This window comes from Symphalangus syndactylus, chromosome 9 (genome assembly GCF_028878055.3).
Source record: "Symphalangus syndactylus isolate Jambi chromosome 9, NHGRI_mSymSyn1-v2.1_pri, whole genome shotgun sequence".
In the NCBI taxonomy this organism is placed as follows: Eukaryota; Metazoa; Chordata; class Mammalia; order Primates; family Hylobatidae; genus Symphalangus; species Symphalangus syndactylus.
The window spans coordinates 50,200,031-50,222,894 of NC_072431.2; the positions used below are offsets into that span (position 1 = coordinate 50,200,031).

At 39.8% G+C, this 22,864-nt stretch overlaps 1 protein-coding gene across 1 annotated transcript; it reads left to right on the top strand.

Annotated features, from left to right (window-relative positions):
• Positions 1-1,325: 1,325 nt before the first annotated feature.
• NMI (N-myc and STAT interactor) lies at positions 1,326-21,068 on the top strand. Its single transcript, XM_055292158.2, has 8 exons — positions 1,326-1,648; positions 8,316-8,402; positions 9,223-9,318; positions 12,289-12,451; positions 15,393-15,499; positions 15,587-15,773; positions 19,805-19,911; positions 20,663-21,068. Exons 2-8 carry the CDS (start codon positions 8,322-8,324, stop codon positions 20,843-20,845), a joined length of 924 nt encoding a protein of 307 aa, XP_055148133.1. The 5' UTR covers positions 1,326-1,648; positions 8,316-8,321; the 3' UTR covers positions 20,846-21,068.
• Positions 21,069-22,864: the final 1,796 nt, after the last annotated feature.

Here is a 22,864-nt window from a genome sequence, read left to right on the forward strand (position 1 = left end):
CTACATCTAATATTGTTGTTGGCAAAACAAAAAGGTTTATAAAATGTCCAGGAGTTCTCAGTAGATGTTAGCAATTACAATTATTAATAATATGTCCAGGAGCCAACTCTTCATCTTCAGCTCTCTAACACTTTGCAGAATACCAGATTTGAAGCTGAGTTAAATTCAGACTGTTAGTACATGTCTCAGCTTTAGAATGTAGGTGTCCAAAAAGACTTCCCCTCCACCTGTATCATTTGCCTTTTAAACAGAATCTGAGTCAATATATTAAGTTAGTTCTGTTCTGGCCATGGTCCTGTCCTTTAGTATCTTCTTATAAAAAATAAAAATAAGAAGAAATAAGGTTCAACTAAATAACCTCGAGAGTTCATATTCCCTCTAAAATTTCAAGGTAAAGCTAAAGTAATTCTTTCTCAAGTTGCAGCAGATGGAGTTTTTGTATTTTCTAACTGGTCTGATAAGCACAAAGAAGTCTTTTTTTACTTAGAAATGCCATTTTACAGGAGGCTGAGGTGGTGGGATCACTTGGGGCCAGAGCTCAAGATCAGCCTGAGAAACAGATAGATACCTGCCCCCAGCCCCCGAATTAAAATAAAAGTACAAAAAATCTGGGTGACGTCGTGAATTCCTGTAATCCCAGCTACTTGGGAGTGGAGGTGGGAGGACTGTTTGAGCTCAGGAGCTGGAGACTGGGCAACAGAGCAAGACTCATCTCAAAAAAAAAAAAAAAAAGAAAAGAAAAGAAAAGAAAAGAAAAAGAAATGTCACCACTTTAAACTGGTTCCACATCTTCCCTCATCTGTATTTATGAGCCGGGGCAGCTGTGGGGTGGTTCTTTGTGTGGGATTAAGAGACACTGCAGTTCTTGAAATAAACCAGATGTTTGAATTTTCAAAGGAAAAGTTCACACCTAGTGAAGTATTTATTTACAAGCTCCACAACAAAACAAGAGATTATAAGAAAACTTTCAAGGGACATGGGTCACAGAAACCAACAGGAACACCACAGCTTTCCCAACTTCATGGCCCGGAGGATGTTACGAAAGACACAGACCGCCGATCTTGTACTGACTGTAAACATTTGTAAACTAGTGTTGCAATGACTAAGAAATTACAAGAGTTACAATCTGATGAAGAGCGATTCCTGCTTTGACTTTATTTGGTTTCTATCCACTTTTCCAACATACCTTATAAAATACATGCAAAAAACTGGTTTTAGAAAGCGTTCCCTAAAATTAGTGTGTACGGAAACTTCAGGTATACTTCTGCTTTCTTCCGCAAAACCACTCCTTTTTAAAAATCGAAAGTGAAATTGGTTTTTTTTTCTGTTAGTGACTAATCATTGGAGACAACCAGGTTTAGTATTCGAGCAGTGGTTAAGTGCTAAAGAAAAATCGCCGTTAAAGCAGTTTTCTTTTTCACTGTCTTTTTCTTTTCGCAGGGAACCGAGCTGTTCCTGCGAGGGCCACCTCCTCGGGAAAACCCCGCAGCTCTCCCGAGGCGCTTCTGCAGGAGGCAGCGCCACTTTCGAGAACCCGGACCTTCCCCTCCCAGTGCCTCCGGGGGTTCCGGCGTCTCGGGCGCTGCTGTTTTCCGGGAAGGGCAGGCGCGCTGGGCCTCGGGGAGCTGCGCTCGGCGGGCGGACGCGGGTGAGTGGGGAGTCCCTTCCCTGACTGCCACTCCCGCCGCTGGCAGTCCCGGGCTGGAGAGCCGGGGGTGGAAAGGGAGGTGGGAGACCTCAGCGCCGACGGGAGTGGGATAGCGCCAGAGTTGAGACCCTGCTCCCCGGGAGCTGCCCGCAGCCGAGTCGCGGAGGCCACGCCGCCTTCGAGGGGGCGCACCTGCTCCTGGGCCCGCTGTGCAGTCTCTGGGCCGTCAGGGCTTCGAGCCTTGTCACTTGTTTGCTTTGCTTCATTCAGGAAATTGAAACATAAAGTTATTTGTGTTTCCTTGCTGCTTTCTCTCTCTCTCTCTCTTTTTTTTTTTTTTTTTTTTTTTTTTTTTTTTTTTTTTTGAGACGGAGTCTCGCTCTGTCGCCCAGGCTGGAGTGCAGTGGCGCGATCTCGGCTCACTGCAAGCTCCGCCCCCCAGGTTCACTCCATTCTCCTGCCTCAGCCTCCCGAGTAGAGTAGCTGGGACTACAGGCGCCCGCCACCACGCCTGGCTAATTATTTTTTTGTACTTTTAGTAGAGACGGGGTTTCACCGTGTTAACCAGGATGGATTCGATTTCCTGACCTCGTGATCCGCTCGCCTCGGCCTCCCAAAGTGCTGGGATTACAGGCGTGAGCCACCGCGCCCAGCCCTCGCTGTTTTCTAGGAGTGTCTCTGGAGATAGTCCTTAGAAAAACGGATTTCTTAAGAAAACGATTCTTGGCAGGGGCAGTGTTGTGCAGTCACGGCTGGCGTTTCAGAATAGGCAAGGTTTTTCTTGAAGGAGACATCCGAAGGAGAATACTATGTTTCTAGTCTGTACAACAGGCAGACGTTCTATTGCCTTTCTTTATTTTTGCTGCCAGGCATGCATATAGGAAGATTCGATTCTACACGCAGTGATATGATTGTATTAGGGAAATAACGGTGATGGTGATTTGTATTAGATTTTGTTATTCGCTGCCATAACAAATTACATGGCTTTAGTGGCTTAAACACATAGGAACGCGCGCGCGCACACACACACACACACACACACTCACACACACAATTTACTATCTTAGGATTCTGTAGCAGTCCTACTGAGGTCTCACTGGGTTAAAATCAAAGTGTTGGCAGGGTTGCCTTCCTTTCTGGAAGCTCCTGGGGTGAATCCCCTTTCCATCTTCCGGAGGCCACCTACCTTATTTGGCTCAGTAGCCCTTCCTCCATCTTCAGGGCCAGCAACATTGCGCCTCTGAAAGTTCTTCTGGGGTCACATCTCTTGACTCTTCTTCTGTCTTCCGCTTTCACTTTTAAGTATCCATGATTATACTGGGCCCCCACAGATAATCCAGGATTCTCTCCATATTTAAAAGCAAGCTGATTAGCAACCTTAATTCAACTTGCAGCCTTAATTCTCCTTTGCAATCTAAACTAACATAATCACAGATTCTTGGGATTAGGATGTGGACATCTTTGAGGGAGCCATTGTTTTGCCTACTACACGATTGCATAAAAGGAATGACCATACGTCCCACTCATGCATAGAGCAGAAGTATCCAGACGCTAAAGATGCCAAAAGGGTTCTGGGGGTGTTATAGTAGACCATTTATGCTGAGAGCCTTTATTACAGGCTCTTGGGAATATTGGCATTGTCACAACAATAAAAATAAAAAGCAATTAAATAACATTGCAGTTTCTGTCTTCTGAAATGTAATAAGAGGACTTCATATACATGTGATGTCCTGAGTACAACAAATACTTAAGTCAAGATACCACATAATTCTCTAAATGGAGTGTTTTCAGTGTGTAAGCTTATACTGAGAAAGTGCTCTGAAGGTCTGCAGGGAGGAGTAGACATGGTCCCAGCCCTCAACATCTTTACTGACGTGTCATGGAAAATGACATAGGTACACACATAATTAAAGCACCACAAAGGAGATAAAGGAGGGGGAGTAACATCCTTTGGGGGAATCAGAAAAGGCTTTGGGAACTTGGGGAAAATTTGGAATGGACCTTGAAGAACAGTAAGATTTCCTTAGACGGAGATTAAGGTTGGGAGAGGAGGAAGGATGTGACAGTTTGAGGGACAGAGGAAAGAAAAGGAACTATCCAAGTGTTCAGTGTGGTTAGGGAACTGGGTTGAGGAATTGACTAAATAGGAAGGGAAAGTGAGTTGGAGTTAGAATGTATCAGACCATGGCTGACCATTAGGAAGATTTTGCAGTTGTTGATACAATGGCGATATATATGTATATATGTATGCGTGTGTGCGTGTGTGTGTGTGTGTGTGTGTGAGAGAGAGAGAGAGAGAGAGAAAGATGTGGTTTAAATATATATATATGTACTTAAATATATATATTGTCTCAAGCCATCTCAAACTTACAGAAAAGTTGCAAGTACAGTAAAACAACTTTTCCTTTTCCTAAATTCTTTAAGAATAAATTTCCAATCTGGTGACCTATCATCTTTCATTATATACTTGAGTATATATTTCCTACAAAAAAGATGTGCTCCGACATAACCACAATACAGTCATCAAAATCAGGAATCTGGAGTGCTACGTTACTACAATTTAATAATCAGATCCAACGTGAATTTCACCAGTTGTCCTGATAATGTCTTGGATAGTGTAGGGGTCAAGGGAAAACTTCCTCTTTGCTCTCTGAAGGGCAAAGGCAGATTAAATAGGAGAAATGGCATACAAATTTATTAATGTGCACAGGGAAAACAATCACATAGTGATTATACTGCACAATGGGGTACAGATGGTTATATTCCCTACTTTTTAGGGGAAAGGGAGAAGGGGAAGTGTGGATGATTACAGGGGGTTAGTAAATGATTTTTAAAGGAATTCAAGGGACTCGAAGAACATACAATGGCCTTGGACAAAGCCTGTTGGGCTTGCAGAGCAGACAGTGGTTGTAACCTAGGTTTGTTGACAGACTTCAGTCTTCTTTCTGTGATATGAATTCAGAATTAAAAATTCAGGGGAGGGACTAGAGGTAATTGTTCTGTTTTCTGGCAGGTCCCACATTTAGGCAGATAAGAGAACATCAGTGCATCTTCATCCTGTGCTTTGGGAGAGACAGAGGAGGAGGGGGAGGTCAGAGAGACCTTGAGCCATTTTCAGTTTAGCATGTCAAAATGCCATACTTTGGGGTATCAGTTTCTGAGCCCCAATGATAGCAAAAGGATCCAGTTGAGGATCATGCTTTCTATTTAGTCGTGAGGTCTCTGTAGTCTCCTTCAGTATGGACATTTCTTAGTCTTTCCTTGGCCTTCTGAACTTGAAACTTTTGAAGAGAACAGGGCAGTTGTATTGTAGAACCCCTCAATTTGAGTTTGTCTGATGTTTCCTCATGCTTAGATTCAGATTATGCATCTTTGGCAGGACTATGGTCGAAGTTACATTGTGTTCTCAGTGTACCTTGTAATATGTTACATTATTTTGATTTATTCCATTATTTACTTTGATTATCTCATTATGTTGATGTCTGCCAGACTTCTCCAGTGTAAAGTTACTCTTTTCTTCTTTGAAATTAATAAACATTTTGTGGGGAACTATTTTGAAGGTAACTAAAAATTCCTTTCTTCACCAAAATTTCTAATTTATCTGGACTCAGTTTTTTACTTTAATCAACAGATTTAATCATTACTACCATTATCTACTTTAATCTTTAATTTATCCCCAGATTTGGCCACTGAAAACCATCTCAAGGTGGATTCTGTGTCCTTTTGACATGTCATCATCATTCTTTAAGCATTTCCTTGCTTTTTGGCATCATAAGATGTCCCAGGCTCATCTTGCAGTTTTTCTGTCCTGGTTTTGGGATCAACCATTTCTCTAAAGAGTCCTGGTTCCTTTTGGTGGAGAATAGTATTGGAAACCAAAGTCTGGGTGCTGAGTGCGCTCATTGCTCATTGTGGTTGTATCTGCTCTCCCAGGCCTTCTCAGCAGACAGAGCTAGGGTATATATGTATTTGTATATACACAAGATACACACATAGGCATTGCTTTTTTTTTTTTTTTTTTCTGAGATGGAGTCTCGCTCTGTTGCTCAGGCTGGAGTGCTGTGACGCAATCTTGACTCACTGCAACCTCTGCCTCCTGGGTTCAAGCGATTCTCCTGCCTCAGCCTCCCGAGTAGCTAGGATTACAGGTGTGCACCACCATGCCCAGGTAATCACACATAGGTATTTCTATCTGTCTGTCTATTATCTATCTGTCTGTCTGTCTGTCTATCTATCTATCTATCTATCTATCTATCTATCTCAATCATCAATCAGAAACCACAGCTGCAGGATTACATTGAAATCTAGTTCCAATCAACAGTATTTATTCTGGTTTTCTCCCTTTCCATATTTATAATTATCTTCTCTGATGGTGAAAAACTTGGCTCCTATTATCCTCCATATATTTACTTACTTGATCAGTTCTGTGTATGTACCTTTGGCCACTGGAGCCCTTTCAGTTGAGTTCCCATGTCCCTTTCACATACTCCCATCATATTGTATGTGTCTGTGCATGTGTTTTAGTGCTTTTTACTTTTCTGGCACTACAAGATATTCCAGGCTTATTTTGTATATTTTATACCCCAGACCTAGAATCAGCCATTGCTCCAATGAGCCCTGGTTTCTTTTATTGAAGAATATTATTAGAAACTAAGATCTGGGTGTTATGTGACTCTCCTCTTTTTTTTTTTTTTTTTTTGACACTCCTGTATTCATTAAACTAAGACATGGCTAAGTTTTTGCTAGTCTTCTATTTTATTTTTAAGGAGGAATAGATGTCTTTTATTTCTTTTTCAAGGATATTGAGACTTTAGCCACTTGAAATCTTGGAAAATTATATTGCAGACTGTTTATTAATGTGTATCTAAAAACACAGAATCATGATATCCTTTGTCCCATTTTTGATCTGAGAGTTTTTCATCTCAGTAAATTCATATGTAGGCAAGAGTCCTTAAATTTTTTGTACCGTGGATTCCTTTGCCAGCTTGGCAAATCCTATGGGCCTTTCTCCAAAAAAAAAAAAAAAAAAAATTTGTAGGGACAGGCATGGTGGCTTATCCCAGCACTTTGGGAGTCCAAGGAGGGCAGATTGTTTGAGCCCAGGAGTTCGAGACCAGTCTAGGCAACTTGGTGAAAACCCATCTCTACAAAAAATACAAAAATTAGCTGGGCATGGTGGCACATACCTGTAGCCCCAACTACTTGGGGGGCTGAGGTGGGAGGATCACTTGAGCCTGGGATGTCGAGGCTGCAGTGAGCCGTGTTCGTGCCCCCCTGCACTCCAGCCTGGGCAACAAAGTGAGACCCTATCTAAAAAAAAAAAATTAAATGCATAAAATAAAATACATAGAATTACAAAGTAAATCAATTGTATTGAAATATGGCTGGGATTATAGGCCCCTGGCACCACGCCCAGCTAATTTTTTTTGTATTTTTAGTAGAGACAGGGTTTCACCATGTTGGCCAGGCTGGTCTCAAACTCTTAACCTCATGATCCACCCGCCTTGGCCTCCCAAAGTGCTGGGATTACAGACGTGAACCACCGCGACCGGCCAGAAATCAATTGTATTGAAATATGGTTATCAGAATATTTAAAAAGCAAATGTTTGATATAGTGATATATATCAATGTATTGCAATGTATTACAAGACCTAGTGGTGAGGTTAGTAACTAATGTAGAAGCAATGTTAAACACAAACTATTTTAGCATATCTGCAACAATATTCTATGAAACTATCTGTGCTTTCTACTGGTGACTATCACAGGTGCTGTGAATACTGCTGTAGTTTGTTACCATATTCATAATTGAAGAGAATGCTAAGCTTCAATTAGAGGTTATTAGAAATAAACATGTGATTTCTTCCCTATCCATGTTTATGGACCCAGCGGGAGAGTTAGTGAAAGCTTCAGATAAGAACATCTGTGTAGAGAAAGCATATGTTGGAGGCCTCTTGACTTTGTTTACATTTGGGAAGAATAGGGAGAATTAAATATTTTAATCAAAACCTTTGAAAAATGTTGGAAAACCAAAATAGTATTCTTTTAAAATGGAGCATGATATTATTGTTGGAATATGAACTACAAAGGAACATTAATGTTCATTACTTTCTGTATATTATTTTGTTGAAAAGCAAAGGATTTTTAGAATCTTTTTATATATTATAGGTGTGAAAGTTATTTGAAATACTGGCCAGGAGCTGTGGCTCACGCCTGTAATCCCAGCACTTTGGGAGGCTGAGGGGGGTGCATCACTTGACAAGAGTTCAAGACCAGCCTGACCAACATGGTGAAACCCCATCTCTACTAAAAATACAAAAATTAGCCGGGCATGGTGGCAGGTACCTGTAATCCCAGCTACTTGGGAGGCTGAGACAGGAGAATCACTTGAACCTGGGAGGCAGAGGTTGCAGTGTGCCGAGATCGCACTATTGCCCTCCAGCCTGGGCGACAGAGTGAGACTCTGTCTCAAAAAAAGAAAAAAAAAAGGAGTTATTGAAATATAGACTTTGGATATAAGCCATATGATAATAAAGCCTTTGAAGATGGGAAAAAAAGATATAGCAAAGAACAGATGTTTCTTCCATAAAAGGATAAAAGTTGTTATTTCTTTGTTCTTAAATTTGTGTATATATGCTATGCTTACAGTATTTATTTTTTATAATATTAGGGAATCATGGAAGCTGATAAAGACAACACACAACAAATTCTTAAGGAGCATTTGCCAGATGAATTTATAAAAGATGAACAAAATAAGGTAAAAAGGAAATTACTGGGTAGTATTAAAAATTATTTTATATCTGTTAGTTTTGCAGTAAGGCATGTTTTGTATGTCTTTGTCCAACATTACCCTGAATTTGGGAGACTGTTAGGCTTTAAAAAATTTTTTAACTTCCATTATGTTATTTAAGCCTTACAAGAAGTGTCATATTTTTATTCTTTCTCTTATAAGGCTTACAACACTAGCTGCTTTCTCACTCACACCCTCATTTCTTGGATTTGCATCAACAAGTTAAGAGCATAGTTAGCAATTATCTCATTAGACCCCAAGAGGGAACAGAGGCCCAGGTAGCTTAAACCACTTCCCCAAGGTCATACGTCTGGCTTGTTAAGGTAGCTCTGTACTATGGGATACTATGGGAATCGCAGATAATTAAGAACAAAAACAACAACAACACCAACAACAAACTGCCCCAGAATATGTCCGCTCTTACAGTGCAATTTAAAAGTCTTATCGTGGTCACAAATAGCTAGGAAAGGAGTTGATGTAGCACTGAAGTAATATTCAGAAGATCTGATCTCAATCTTTGCCTTACTATATAAATTTCTGTGACTTTGGTCTAGTGTAAAAGGTGGTTTCCTGATTTATATAATGGAGATAGTACTACTTGGCAATGTTAGAATAGACAGGTGATGATGTAAAATATTCAACAAATTCATTATTCACATAGTCATATTTATTCTGAGACTGTCTAATATCTTTGTTCAGGATGAGAGAAATTTATAGTTTTTAGTTCATTCAGAAAAATGAGTTCAGGGGCTATTTACTTTCTTTGGTACCATTTGATATTTTTAAGGGACTAATTGATGAAATTACAAAGGAAAATATTCAACTAAAGAAGGAGATCCAAAAGCTTGAAACGGAGTTACAAGAGGCTACCAAAGAATTCCAGGTACTCTCTTAATTATTTTATATACTACATTTTTGATGGATGCATGGTTTTTGGAAAAAGCATTTTAGTTATACAAAATTCATTTTTAAAACTTTATCATCATCTATGGCACCACCATTTGTAATAGTTCAAAATGGAAAACACCCCAATGATTCCTTCATAGTAGAATGAATTAGTGAATTGGGGTATAGTCATATGATAGAAAACTACACAGCAATGAGAATGAACAGATCATAATGACATGCAGCAACACAAATGAGTTTCATAAACACAATGTTAACACAAAAAAGACAGAAGAGGGCATACCATGTGCTTCCCTTTAAATTAAGCAAAAGCAGGATGTTTGAAGTTAAAACAGTGGTTATTTTGGAAGCAGGTAAGACCCAGAAGGGAACCCAAGGGGGTTTCTGGGGTGTTGTCATGTTCTGCCTATCATCTGCGTGTCAATTATGTGTGTTAGCTTTGTAAAATTTCATCTTGCTGTACTTATGATACATGCATTTTTCTATTATTTATGTACACTTTAATAAATTTACAAAAACAAAAAATTAATAAAATTTACCAAAAAAAGATGGTCATTAGCAAATTACTGTTGGATCAAATTCTGGCTTTTCTCACTGAGTTCTTTTATTATTATTCTCATCCAAGGTGCTTTGGTAATTTAAATGAGTTTCACGGTTTAAAAAATTGGACATATATTAATCCTCACCATTTAAATTCTCTCCTAAATTTTCCTGTATTTTAATTATACATAATTTTCACCCATTTTTTTTCTTAACAACTCAGATTGTTAAAAAATTAAAGCATTGAGTCTGGGCGTGGTGGCTTACGCCTGTAATCCCAGCACTTTGGGAGGCTGAGGCGGGTGGATCATGGGGTCAGGAGTTCACGACTAGCCTGGCTAAGATGGTGAAACCCTGTCTCTACTAAAAAAAAAAAAATTAGCCAGGCATGGTGGCAGGTGCCTGTATCCCAGCTACTTGGGAGGCTGAGGCAGAGAATTGCTTGAACCTGGGAGGCGGAGGTTGCAGTGAGCTGAGATTGCACCACTGCACTCCAGCCTGGGCGACAGAGTGAGACGCCGCCTTAAAAAAAAAAAAAAATTAAAGCATTGACACTTTTTGTTTCTGAAGTGGGAGATAAGATATTGAATATCAGGAAGTGAGGTTTTCTGTGTTTATGAGATGGGTGACTTTGTGCAGAAGACTCTGTGAAGATTCTGGTTACTTCTCAGACTGGAGCTAGAATCATGCAGTCTTACAACTCAAAGAGCCTTTAGAAACCAGCCAGCCCTAGTCGACCCACTTTGCAGAGGACCAAACCTGTGATCAGAGAGCTTAAGTGAATTTGCTCTCTGTCACAGTGTGGTCAGAAATAGAATCAAGCTTTCTCACTCTAATTTCAGAAAGTGCTTGGCTCCTCAGCATATACTGGGTATTTCTGCATTATTGGGTAACACTCTGCCTTTTCTCAGACATTGTAGACTGTTTTGATGTCAGCCTTACCGTAATCAGAGGTTCCACTGGAGTTATGCGTAAAGGCAAAGAATAAATGTAAGATTAAATCGAATGACTCACTGAATATTTCTAACCTCTGTGTTATTTTCAGCATGTAAAATAACCATGGGAAATAGAAATGCAAGCATCTATCTCATTTGTGCGTTTATGTGTAGTTATATAAATCTGTTAATCCCAATAATTCTAAGCAGCTAAGTATAACCACCTACCTTTATCTTTCAGGTTACAATTTTTTTTTTTTTTTGAGACAGAGTTTTGTTCTTGTTGCCCAGGCTGGAGTGCAATGGTGCGATCTTGGTTCACTATAACATCTGCCTCCCTGGTTCAAGCGATTCTCCTACCTCAGCCTCCTGAATAGCCAGGATTACAGCCGTTTGCCACCATGCCCAGCTAATTTTTATATTTTTAGTAGAGATGGGTTTTACCATGTTGGCCAGGCTGGTCTCAAACTCCTGACCTCAGGTGATCTGCCTGCTTCGGCCTCCCAAAGTGCCGGGATTATGAGTGTGAGCCACCTGCCCAGCCTCAGCTTACAATTTTTGTTGATACTGTCCCTTCCCATTTTTTATAAACCTAAGTTGTGGTAATGGTTAAAAAGTTGATGGGCAGGTGTTGGGGAAGGTGGAATTTTTAAATCTGATAAATTTAACATCATCTAATTCTGGGCCGGGTGTGGTGGCTCACGCCTGTAATCCCAGCACTTTGGGAGGCCAACGCAGGCGGATCGTGAGGTCAAGAGACCATCCTGGCCAACATGGTGAAACCCTGTCTTTACTAAAAATACAAAATACAAAAATTAGCTTGGTATGGTAGCGCATGCCTGTAGTTCCAGCTACTCGGGAGACTGAGGCAGGAGACTTGCTTGAACCCGGGAGGTGGAGGTTGCAGTGAGCCGAGATCACACCACTGTACTCCAGCCTGGCAACAGAGTGAGACTCTGTCTCAAAATAAATAAATAAATAAATAAATAAAATTATCTAATTCTGGAGTCTTTCTTTTTGGATGAAATTATCCGGATTTGAAATACCATATTATACCCAACACTATATTTCATACTTTGCAGCAAAATTAAACATACTATCTAATGATTTCCTTTAGAGATAGTCTATTATTGGCACTTGTTTAAAAAGTCCTTATTTACATGAATGATGTAGGCTTTAGAACTGAACACCATACAATATTGACAGTTTAAACATTGATTAGAAAAAAGTGAGAGGATTATATATTTTTAATTTCATCTGTGAAGTGATATTAAAAGATCAGCATTTGATTACTGAGTACTTACGTGGGAAAAAGCAATTGCTAAAGATGTTAAATAAGACCATACTCAATATTCTACAAGGTTCTAAAATTAGTGGGGAATGAATTACTGGATGACCAAATTACATTATCTTTGGAAGGACTTAAGTTATTTCTCATCTTGATTTTAAGCAAACATTTTCATTTGCATTAGATTAAAGAGGATATTCCTGAAACAAAGATGAAATTCTTATCAGTTGAAACTCCTGTGAATGACAGCCAGTTGTCAAATATCTCCTGTTCATTTCAAGTGAGCTCGAAAGTTCCTTATGAGCTACAAAAAGGACAAGCACTTATCACCTTTGAAAAAGAAGAAGGTATGACTAATGTTAAAAAATATGACCATGTTATTTGGAAAGCACTTTCATAGACATTTAGCTATTACTTTGCTAATATTACTTCACTTATATTATTTCTTATCCTCATAGTGATGTTCTGAGGCAGGTATGATTATTCCCATTTTACAGATGAGAAAACTGAGACAAGTGCCTTGAATATGATCTCTTATTCAGAAAGCCATGACTGTGGGACTTAAATCCAGGTGCTATGATGATGTCCAATACCAGCCTCTTTCTACTCCACATGCTACCTCCAAATAATGATAGTAATATTTCAAGGTAGTAGAGCTGTACAGTTCTCAGAGACATTATCACATGTTATACTCACACAATTCCATAAATGTAGGAGGATAGGATAGTTATTATTCTGTCCTTTAAATATAGACATGCCAGAGCCAAGAAAACAGATTCTGAGGATGTTTAAGTGATTTACCTAAGGGCACATAGCCAATGAATGAGAAGCGCCTGGGAGCTAGAGATTTGGGATGAGACCTGTTGTTTGCTAAGTCTGCCATGGTGAGGGCCCCTGTTCGGAGCTGGGGGTTTCTGAGTAGGGAGGATCTGGCTTTGAGTGCCAGCCTTGTCCCTTCCTAGAAGCATGATTTGGGATGGGTTCTTTATAAACCTCAGGGTTTTATGCAGGTGCTTCATGGTAGTACCTACTTCATGAGGCTGCTTTGGGTATTAAATGAGAAATGTTGATAAAATACTTAGCACAATGTTGGACACTTAATACAAACTTAATGGATGTTAGTTGTTGCTACATGTTAGGAATTTTTCAGATAAGGATACAGAAGCTTAAAGAAGATAATTAACTTGCTTAAAGTCTATACGGTTAATTGCAGAGCTGAGAGCCAAACCCTGAGAGTCCATGTACTTCCACTGGGCCAATATTTCTCTCGGTAGGCCACCAGCCCAGGCCTTTGTTCTTTTATTTAAGTTACGTGGCGAGGGACCAGATGGTGTTCCTAGCCCTTCCAGTGCTCGTATTCTGACAGTCTATAACCCATGTTTCCTCAAAACTGGTGCACCACTGTAGCCTGAAAATAAATGTTGAAAGGAAAGGCATTCCAGCAGGTCAGTATCTGCGCGTAGAAGACATGCATCGCCAGTGTGTTTTCCTTCACCCTGGAGCTACTGCTACAGGTAGAAGAGGAGTCCAGGACTCATATTGGCGACTGGTAATCAGGATATAACTAAAAGATAGATATAAATGAGGATTTGGGAGGCAGGGTTTCTGCACAGCAATTTGCTGGGAATGTTGGAAATGGAATTCTCTAAAAGCACCTACATCATTGCTTCTACGCTTGACGTGGCTCTGAGCTCCCGATCTCCTGGGACAGCAGTAGGTTTGAAACACAATTAAGTAGGAGTTGGCTCTTGATTGTCAGAGTCACAAAAGTTGAAACACAAGCAGTCCCTCTCAGCTGTATCAGATCACCAGATGTTGGGGGTTTGTGGAAGAGTGGGAGGGAAAGAGGATCATCTGAGTATTACTCATTGATATTTTCTGTTATTGTCTGTTGTCATTAGCAAAAAAACACAAAAACGCAAAAAAACAAAAAACCATCATCCAAGTTATAGAGTCATATTTTGGTACAGTGAGTTGAATTCCCACATGGCCATGGCCCTGCCTTCTGGCCCTTTTTTTCTCTTCCTCCAGCTGTGGTGTGGTGCCATCTGGTCTGATTGTCATAAACACATTGAAGTTTTATAAGACAGAGAGTGAATGTCACTTATTTTCATGATACATTGGAATAGCAGCCCCAAATATCAACAAGTGAATTATTACAAACTCATGCCACACATTAAAAATAAATGCCCACTCACATTTTTAATTGACGTAGAGTTGCCTTTTGCAGTACTAGTGACTTTTAGCATTTTACTAAACCTCTCCCGTTTGCACAGGTAAATTAGACTTGACAGCTTTGTGATCAATATAGCAGGACTATCAACTTTTTAAAGAATGATTTCAAGAGCATTTCAGCAAAAGTGGAATTCGTCATTAAGTATGACAAAAAAAAAAGACTCATTCTTTGATATTCCAGCCTATGTAGTCTTTAACATGTAATCCTTGAGAAGACAGAGCAAATGAATATATATTGCTCTAGTGCTTGTAACATATTAAGGAGTAACAAATGATAAGGTTAAGTAAAATCAAGACTAATTGTACAAATGACATTTAGCCATGAAAGTTTTCCCAGCTTACTGAACATGGGAGAATTTCTGGCTGTGCATTAATGTACTAGGGGAATCCTCTGGAAATGGTTAATAGTGGAAGGAAGGGTATGTGGCTGAGCTGAAGTAATATATGAATTCTGGAAGAGATAAGAGAAAAGATTCATCTTATGAGATGAATCTAGAACTTGAGAACTTCTACACTGTGATTTTGCTGATGTACTTTTACATTAATATATTCTACTTTGGGACCAAGAGCAGTGGCTCATCTCTGTAATCCCAGAACTTTGTCTGGGAGTCTGGTGCAGGAGGATTGCTTGAGTCCAGGAGTTCCAGAGCAGCCTGGGCAACAAAGTGAGACCTCGTCTCTACAAAAAGTTAAAAAAATCAGCTAGGCGTGGTGGCATGCACCTGTAATCCTAGCTATTCTGGAAGCTGAGGTGGGAGGATCTCTTGAGCCCAGGAGTTTGAGGTTACAGTGAGCTATGATCACATCACTGCATTCCAGCCTCAGTGACAGAGTGAGATCCGGTCCCCCTTCCCCCTGACCCCCCAAAATACGTATTCTACTTTGGTGGCAAGACCATTATCACTTGGAACCACCTCCCGCCAAATTTTTAAAATTAGACCCTTTAATATTAAAGAAAATTAAAAATATTCAGGATAATTTGTTCTTAAACCAAAAGCGTAACAATTCTTAAAATATTGGAAATTAATACTACCTTCCTGAATTATTTTTCAGTTGCCCAAAATGTAGTAAGCATGAGTAAACATCATGTGCAGATAAAAGACATAAATCTGGAGATTACAGCCAAGCCAGTTCCATTAAACTCAGGAGTCAGATTCCAGGTAACAGGATGATTAAAATTTTTTGGATTTCTGTTCATCACAAGCACTTCTCTCATCCATATTTCTGAACAGCAAATCATTTTCCAGGTTTATGCAGAAGTTTCTAAAATGAAAATCAATGTTACTGAAATTCCTGGCACATTGCCTGAAGATCAAATGAGAGATAAACTAGAGCTGAGCTTTTCGAAGTCCCGAAATGGAGGCGGAGAGGTGGACTGCGTGGACTATGACAGACAGTCCGGGAGTGCAGTCATCACGTTTGTGGAGACTGGAGGTATTCAAGGGTGTGGAAGGTTAACAGACACTCTGCCATTTCAGTCATGTTCTGTTGTTTCTGAAAGTATTCCTATTCTACTTCTTTTATTTGGAATGTATTAGCATGATAATTGGGGATTTTAAAAAACCTTATAAAATAGTAGAGTGTGGGAAATTATTTCCAAGGACAGTACTAGGAAAGATAATATTGCTACAAATAGGCAGGGTGCAGTGGCTCACCCCTGTAATCCCAGCACTTTGGGAAGCGGAGGCAGGCGGATCACTTGAGGTCAGGAGTTCGAGACCAGCCTGTCCAACATGGCGAAACCCCATCTCTACTAAAAATACAAAAATTAGCCAGGCATGGTGGTGAGTGCCTGTAATCCCAGCTACTCAGGAGGCTGAGGTGGGGAGAATCGCTTGAACCCAGGAGGTGGAGAGTGCAGTGAGCCGAGATCACCAGGCATAGTGGTGCGTGCCTGTGGTCCTAGCTACTCAGGAGGCTGAGGCTGGAGGATTACTTGAGGCCAGGAGGTCGAGGCTGCAGTGACCTGTGATTGCACCACTGCACTACAGCCTGGGAAACAGAGTGAGACCCTGTCTCAAAAAACAAAGTTAAAAAAAAAATTGATGGATTAGATTTTTTCATGACAAAGTAATAAATGCTTTTTTAAGGAAGGTGAAATAATACAGAAGAACATACATTTAGTAAAAATGAGACATTTCGGCCAGGCCCGGTGGCTTATGCCTGTAATCCCAGCAGTTTGGGAGGCCGAGGCAGGCAGATCATGAAGTGAGGAGTTCGAGACCAGCCTGACTAACATGGTGAAACCCCGTCTTTACTAAAAATACAAAAAAATTAGCCAGATGTGGTGGCACACGCCTGTAATCCCAGCTACTCGGGGGGCTCAGGCAGGAGAATAGCTTGAACCCAGGAGGTAGAGTTTGCAGTGAGCCGAGACTGCGCCACTGCACTCCAGCTTGGGCGACAGAGTGAGACTCCGTCTCAAAAAAAAAACAAAAAACAGACATTTCCTCAAACTTCCCTTTGTCCTACTATTAGTTAGTTACGGTTATTTGGGTGTCTTTCCAGGCTTTTCTCTGGGCACATTAAAACATGTCAATATCCTTTTTTTTTTTTTTTTTTTGTGAGACAGAGTCTTGCTTTGTCGCCTGGGCTGGAGTGCAGTGGCACTATCTCAGCTCACTGCAACCTCTGCTTCCCGGGTTCAAGCAATTCTCCCACCTCAGCCTCCCAAGTAGCTGGAATTACAAGTGCATGCCACCATGCCTGACTAATTTTTGTATTTTTGGTAGAGACGGGGTTTCACCATGTTGGTCAGGCTGGTCTCGAACTCCCGACTTCAAGTGATATGCCCGCCTTGGCTTCCCAAAGTGCTGGGATTACAAGCATGAGCCACCGCTCCCGGCCCAATACGCATTTTTGACCTGAGATTTTGGATGATGTTTAGGGCATCCTGGTGGGATGCGTTAGGGAGAGCTATAAAAGGAAGGGGTCTTGAGGGCTACTGTAATATGTTGTCTTGGAAATGAACAATAACTTGGAAATTTCCATAGTCAAGCATCCAGATTTTAATTTGCCAAATTCCTATGTTCATTTAGCCTGTTTGCTGTTAGTTTGTCTATATCTTGGATTTTAAAAAATCTGGCCAGGCGCAGTGGCTCACGCCTATAATCCCAGCACTTTGGGAGGCTGAGGCGGGTGGATCACTTGAGGCCAGGAGTTCAAGACCAGCCTGGCCAACATCACGAGACCCCTTCTCCACTAAAAATACAAAAATTAGCAGATGTGCTGGCTCATGCCTATAGTCTCAACTACTTGGGAGGCTGAGGCAGGAGAATTGCTTGAGCCTGGGAGGTGGAGGTTGCAGGGAGCCGAGATTGCATCACTGCACTCCAGCCTGGGTGACAGAGTGAGACTCGGTCTCAAAAAAACCCAAATAAAATAAATAAAATAAAATAAACTAGAATGCAATTTATAACTCTACTGTGAGAGATAATACTAGCTTTGGAACCTGTGACCTTGGGCCATCTGGGGATATTCTCCTAGAGGTTACATCTAGCCAGATGGGGAAAAATACTTCTGCAGGTTATAGGTTATCCAACAGGTAACTACTGAAGGATATGAAGGTATTCTGGAGAAAAATATGCCAGATACTTCATAAACTGTGTCTTACTGACTCATCACAATAATCTACATGGTAGGTACTGTAATTATGCTTATTTTACAGAAACAGAAACTGAGGCTTTAAGAAGTCAGGCAACATATCCAAGGCCATATAGCTCATAAGTAGCAGAGCTGGGACTGAAGCTGGTCTATTTGACTCAGGACCTGTACTCTGTTTTTTTTTAACTGTGATAAAATATATATAACATAAAATTTACCATTTTAACAATTTTTAAATGTACAATTCAAGGGTACTAAGTAAATTCACAATGTTGTACAACCATCACCACTATCCAGCTCTAGAACTTTTTAATCACCCCAAACTGAAACTCTGTACCCATTTATTTTATTTTTTTTGAGACGGAGTCTCGCTGTGTCCCCCAGGTTGGAGTGCAGTTGTGTGATCTCAGCTCACTGCAAGCTCCGCCTCCTGGGTTCACGCCATTCTCCTGCCTCAGCCTCCCGAGTAGCTGGGACTACAGGTGCCCACCAACACGCCCGGCTAATTTTTTGTATTTTTAGTAGAAACGGGGTTTCACCGTGTTAGCCAAGATGGTCTCGATCTTCTGACCTCGTGATCCGCCCGTCTCGGCCTCCCAAAGTGTTGGGATTACAGGCGTGAGCCACCACGCCCGGCCACTCTGTACTCATTTAACAATAATTCTCCATTACCTCTTCTTCCAGCCCCTGGTAACCACCATTCTACTTTCTGTCTCTATGAATTTGCCTATTCTAGGTACCTCATTCAAGTGGAATTATACAATATTTGTCCTTTTCCTGTCTGTCTTATTTTGGTTAGCATAATGTTATCAGGGTCCATCCATGTTGTGGTATGTATCAGAATTTCACCCTTTTTAAAGGCTGAATAATATTCTCCGTGTGTGCATGTGTATTTTATATATCCATTTTGTTTATCTGTTTATCTGTTGGTGGACACTTGGGTTGCTTCCACCTTTTGCCTATTGTGAAAAATACTGCTCTGAGCATTAACGAGCAAGCATCCGTCCGAGTCCCTGCTTTCAGTTGTTTCGGGTATATACCCAGAAGTTGAATTGCTGGATCATATCATGTTCTATTTTAATATTTTGGGGAGCTGTCATACTGTTTTCTACAGCGGCTGTACCATTTTACATTTCTAGCAGCAATGCCTCAGGGTTTCAATTTCTCCATATTCTCGCCAATGAGGGCCTACACTCTTAATCATTGTACCATATTGCTGATCCAAGGTAGATGAGTGAGATGGTTGGATATTCCCAAGAACTGTTTTTGTGAAACGTTACAGTCTTGACACACATCCTTTCACCAGTCTAGGAGAAAAAAATACTGCTAAAAAATAGACTATTCTTTGTGTTGTAGAAAACTGATGAATTTTTATTTCCTTTCAGTTTTTCTAGATGACATTCAATCTCCTCCCTGCTTTGGTTAACATCATTACTTCAGTTTATTGAATATATTGAAAAAATATATACAGTATTCTAATCATAGTTTTCACTTACAGCTTTTGAGAAACTGGGAAACATTCCAGTCTTGTTAGATGAGTGGGTTACTTTCTGCAAAAGACTATCGTATTTTTTATAGCTCAAAGTAGATCTGTCTGAGGACATTGCAACCCTTTGTGCATTGATTGACTGCAGTGAATAATTCAAGATGGAATGAAGCCTTTAAACCTCATTATTGTTTGGTCTTGTAGTTTTCAAAATTATGTACTGTGAAGTCTTCAAAGTGGGCTTTAAAATTTCTTAAAAATTAATCTTTTAACTCAATATTTACTGTAATAGTGTTCTCTTTGAAGGAAGTTTTAACTTTGGTTAAAAATGCTTATGATATAAAAAAGACAAGTATTGTTTTTGCTTTGCTTTTAGTGGCTGACAAGATTTTGAAAAAGAAAGAATACCCTCTTTATATAAATCAAACCTGCCATAGAGTTACTGTTTCTCCATACACAGAAATACACTTGAAAAAGTATCAGGTAAAGTCATCTCTTTTCTCTCATTTTCAGAACTCACTGCCCAAACCCGCCCCACAAAACATAAAGTTGTTGTGAGTCTGTTACTTATGAATCTTATCAATGAGGGATAGCAAAATGGTTTCTTTACTTCATTTTTGCTTGGTGCAAAATGAGTTTGTCTTTTGAAGGAGCATTTTAATGCAAAACTGTACTTTATTATACAATTTTTAAAACTGAAATTACTCAGATAATGGCACAATTTTTATTTTTGTACATGGAGACATAGCTGCATTTCTCTCATGTGTCTACTGTCAGTGAGCATGAGAAAGAATTCCTGCCTACTTTCTCTGAACTCATTATCTTTACCCCAGACCTGCTCCCTTTTCCTCTTCCTTCTCAGGTATCCAATGGTACCACCATCTACCTACTCCACCAACTTAAAAGCTAGAACTCATACTTAACTCTTCAGTTTGCTTCACCTCCAACATTCATTTGGTCACTAAATCTTGCCAGCTCCACTTCTGACTACCTCTTTACCTGGTCTTTCTATTCCCAGAGCATCTCTCCTTTCCTCTATGTTCCATAATGCCACCAGAGTTCTCTTTCTAAAACTCAGATCTGACTTGGATATTCTCTTGCTTGGAAAATCTTCCTAAGATTTCTTGTCTCTTCTAAGATAAAATAAAAAATATTAAGCAGAGATTATGAATGTAAAGTTTTGTAATTCAAAACTCTTAGAAATCTTTTTATTTATCATTTTTTTCCTTCTTAGATATTTTCAGGAACATCTAAGAGGACAGTGCTTCTGACGGGAATGGAAGGCATTCAAATGGATGAAGAAATTGTGGAGGATTTAATTAACATTCACTTTCAACGGGCAAAGAATGGAGGTGGAGAAGTAGATGTGGTCAAGTGTTCTCTAGGTCAACCTCACATAGCATACTTTGAAGAATAGACTTAACAGAATCATGAAAACTATAGCTTTTTAACCCGGATTACTGTAAATGTTTGACAAAAATGAATATGCTTTTCCTTAAAAAATGAAAACTTTAATTTTTACCATCCATTTATGTTTAGATACAAAACTTATTTCCATGTTTCTGAATCTTCTTTGTTTCAAACGGTGCTGCATGTTTTCAACTACAATAAGTGCACTGTAATAAAAAGTTTTGTTTATAGATTATGTGTATTGGTGCCATGTCTGCTGAAATCAACCTTAAGTGATTCAGATGTCCCCTGCCAGTGCTGGCTCATCCTGTTATGGTCTTGTGGGCCAATTCAACTGTGGCCCCATGCCCACCAATATGCAGACTTGACTCAACATTTTCCAAAACAAAGGCAGTTACATTCAGCAGTTTGTGATTCCTGTAAACTCAACTGAAGAGTCGAAGGACTTCAAGAGCAACCATTTCCCACTGTGCATAGCATTTCACTCCACAACTCTAAAGGTTCTCAGAGCTTAGTGTGATCTTTTTCTTGAATTTTTGTTCACCCAAGTGCCAAGTGTCCCTTGATTCCTTCCTAGCCATCCCCTCTCCAAATAGAGCTCGTAAAGGACTAGCTTTTTCTTTCTTTTGCACTTACAACAGAAAGAATTGGTATAAGAGTTTGAAAACCTTGGCATGGAGAGAGAGGTAAATACAAAGTTAGTGACTCATCACTCATCATGCTCGAGGCTGGGTAATGCCTGGAGGTAAAGACACAGTACCTGCCCTCCAAGGGCTTAAAGTTTAGTTGGAAAGACCCAGTTTACTAGCATCTCACTGTTTTTAACTTGCAGAAACTTTAATGATAAAATTAAAGGTTCCTATTCAGAGAAGATAAAAGTCTTTTTGATAAAGAACCGTTAGGCCGGATGCGGTGGCTGACACCACCAGCACTTTGGGAGGCTGAGGTGGGCGGATCACTTGAGGTCAGGAGTTCAAAACCAGCCTGGCCAACATAGTGAAACCCTGTCTCTAGTAGAAATACAAAAATTAGCTGGGCATGGTGGTGGACGCCTGTAACCCCAGCTACTTGGGAGGCTGAGGCATAATTGCTTGAACCTGGGAGGCAGAGGTTGCAGTGAGCTGAGATCGTGCCATTGCACTCCAGCCTGGGTGTTGCAGTGAGACTTTGTCTCAAAAAAAAAAAAGAAAAATAGAAAAAAAAACCTTTGGACAACTTCTATTCTGACATGGTAGGTTTCATGACATGGTAGGTTACTGGCAGCAGAATTAAATTCATATTAAAACGCTGGCAGAAATGAAAGGCTTTTAGAAAATGTTCTAAACATATTGAATGCTGCCTGGCATCTAAAACAAACAAAAGGAAAAGCTCGAGTTTTGCTTCTGATATTTTATTTTTAGTTTTTAAAGTTACATTACTCTCAGGAGTTCTCATTTTCACCTTTCTTTAAAGAATGACAGATGGTGCCTAAAAACTACAATTTATGATAAATCTTCATAGTTACCATTTAAACAAATCTCTCGTGTCTATTATTCTTTTAAAATAGAATGACTATTTAAAGCTCTCAAAAATATTAAGAAGAAAACTTTAAAGTACCTTTTTAATTTCCATTGTGCCAGTCTCACTGGCACAGAAGGTATTGTTGATAGTCTGTGGCAGATTGCCTATCAGGAAGAATTTTATGTTAATATTTATTTAGGACAAAGTTGAAATAGTCACTTTTGTATTTTGGGGGGTCCTCTTCAGGCAGTAAAACTGATAATTCAATTCTAAATTTTCATATGTGTTTTGATAAATATTTCTAGCTTAGAAAATGATACTTTTCTTTTGGATTCCTTTCACCCTCACCCAAGAGCAGTCTGGCTGGATGTCAGAAAACAAGTATTGGCTCTCCTGCTTATTCCTAGAGTTTTAAGGATTTTACAGAAGGACAGCTGTCTTTGAAAACTTATCAAAAGTACATATTGACTATTTAATATATTGAATATTAAGAAAGGGGCCTTCACATGTATGTACAAGATGAGCT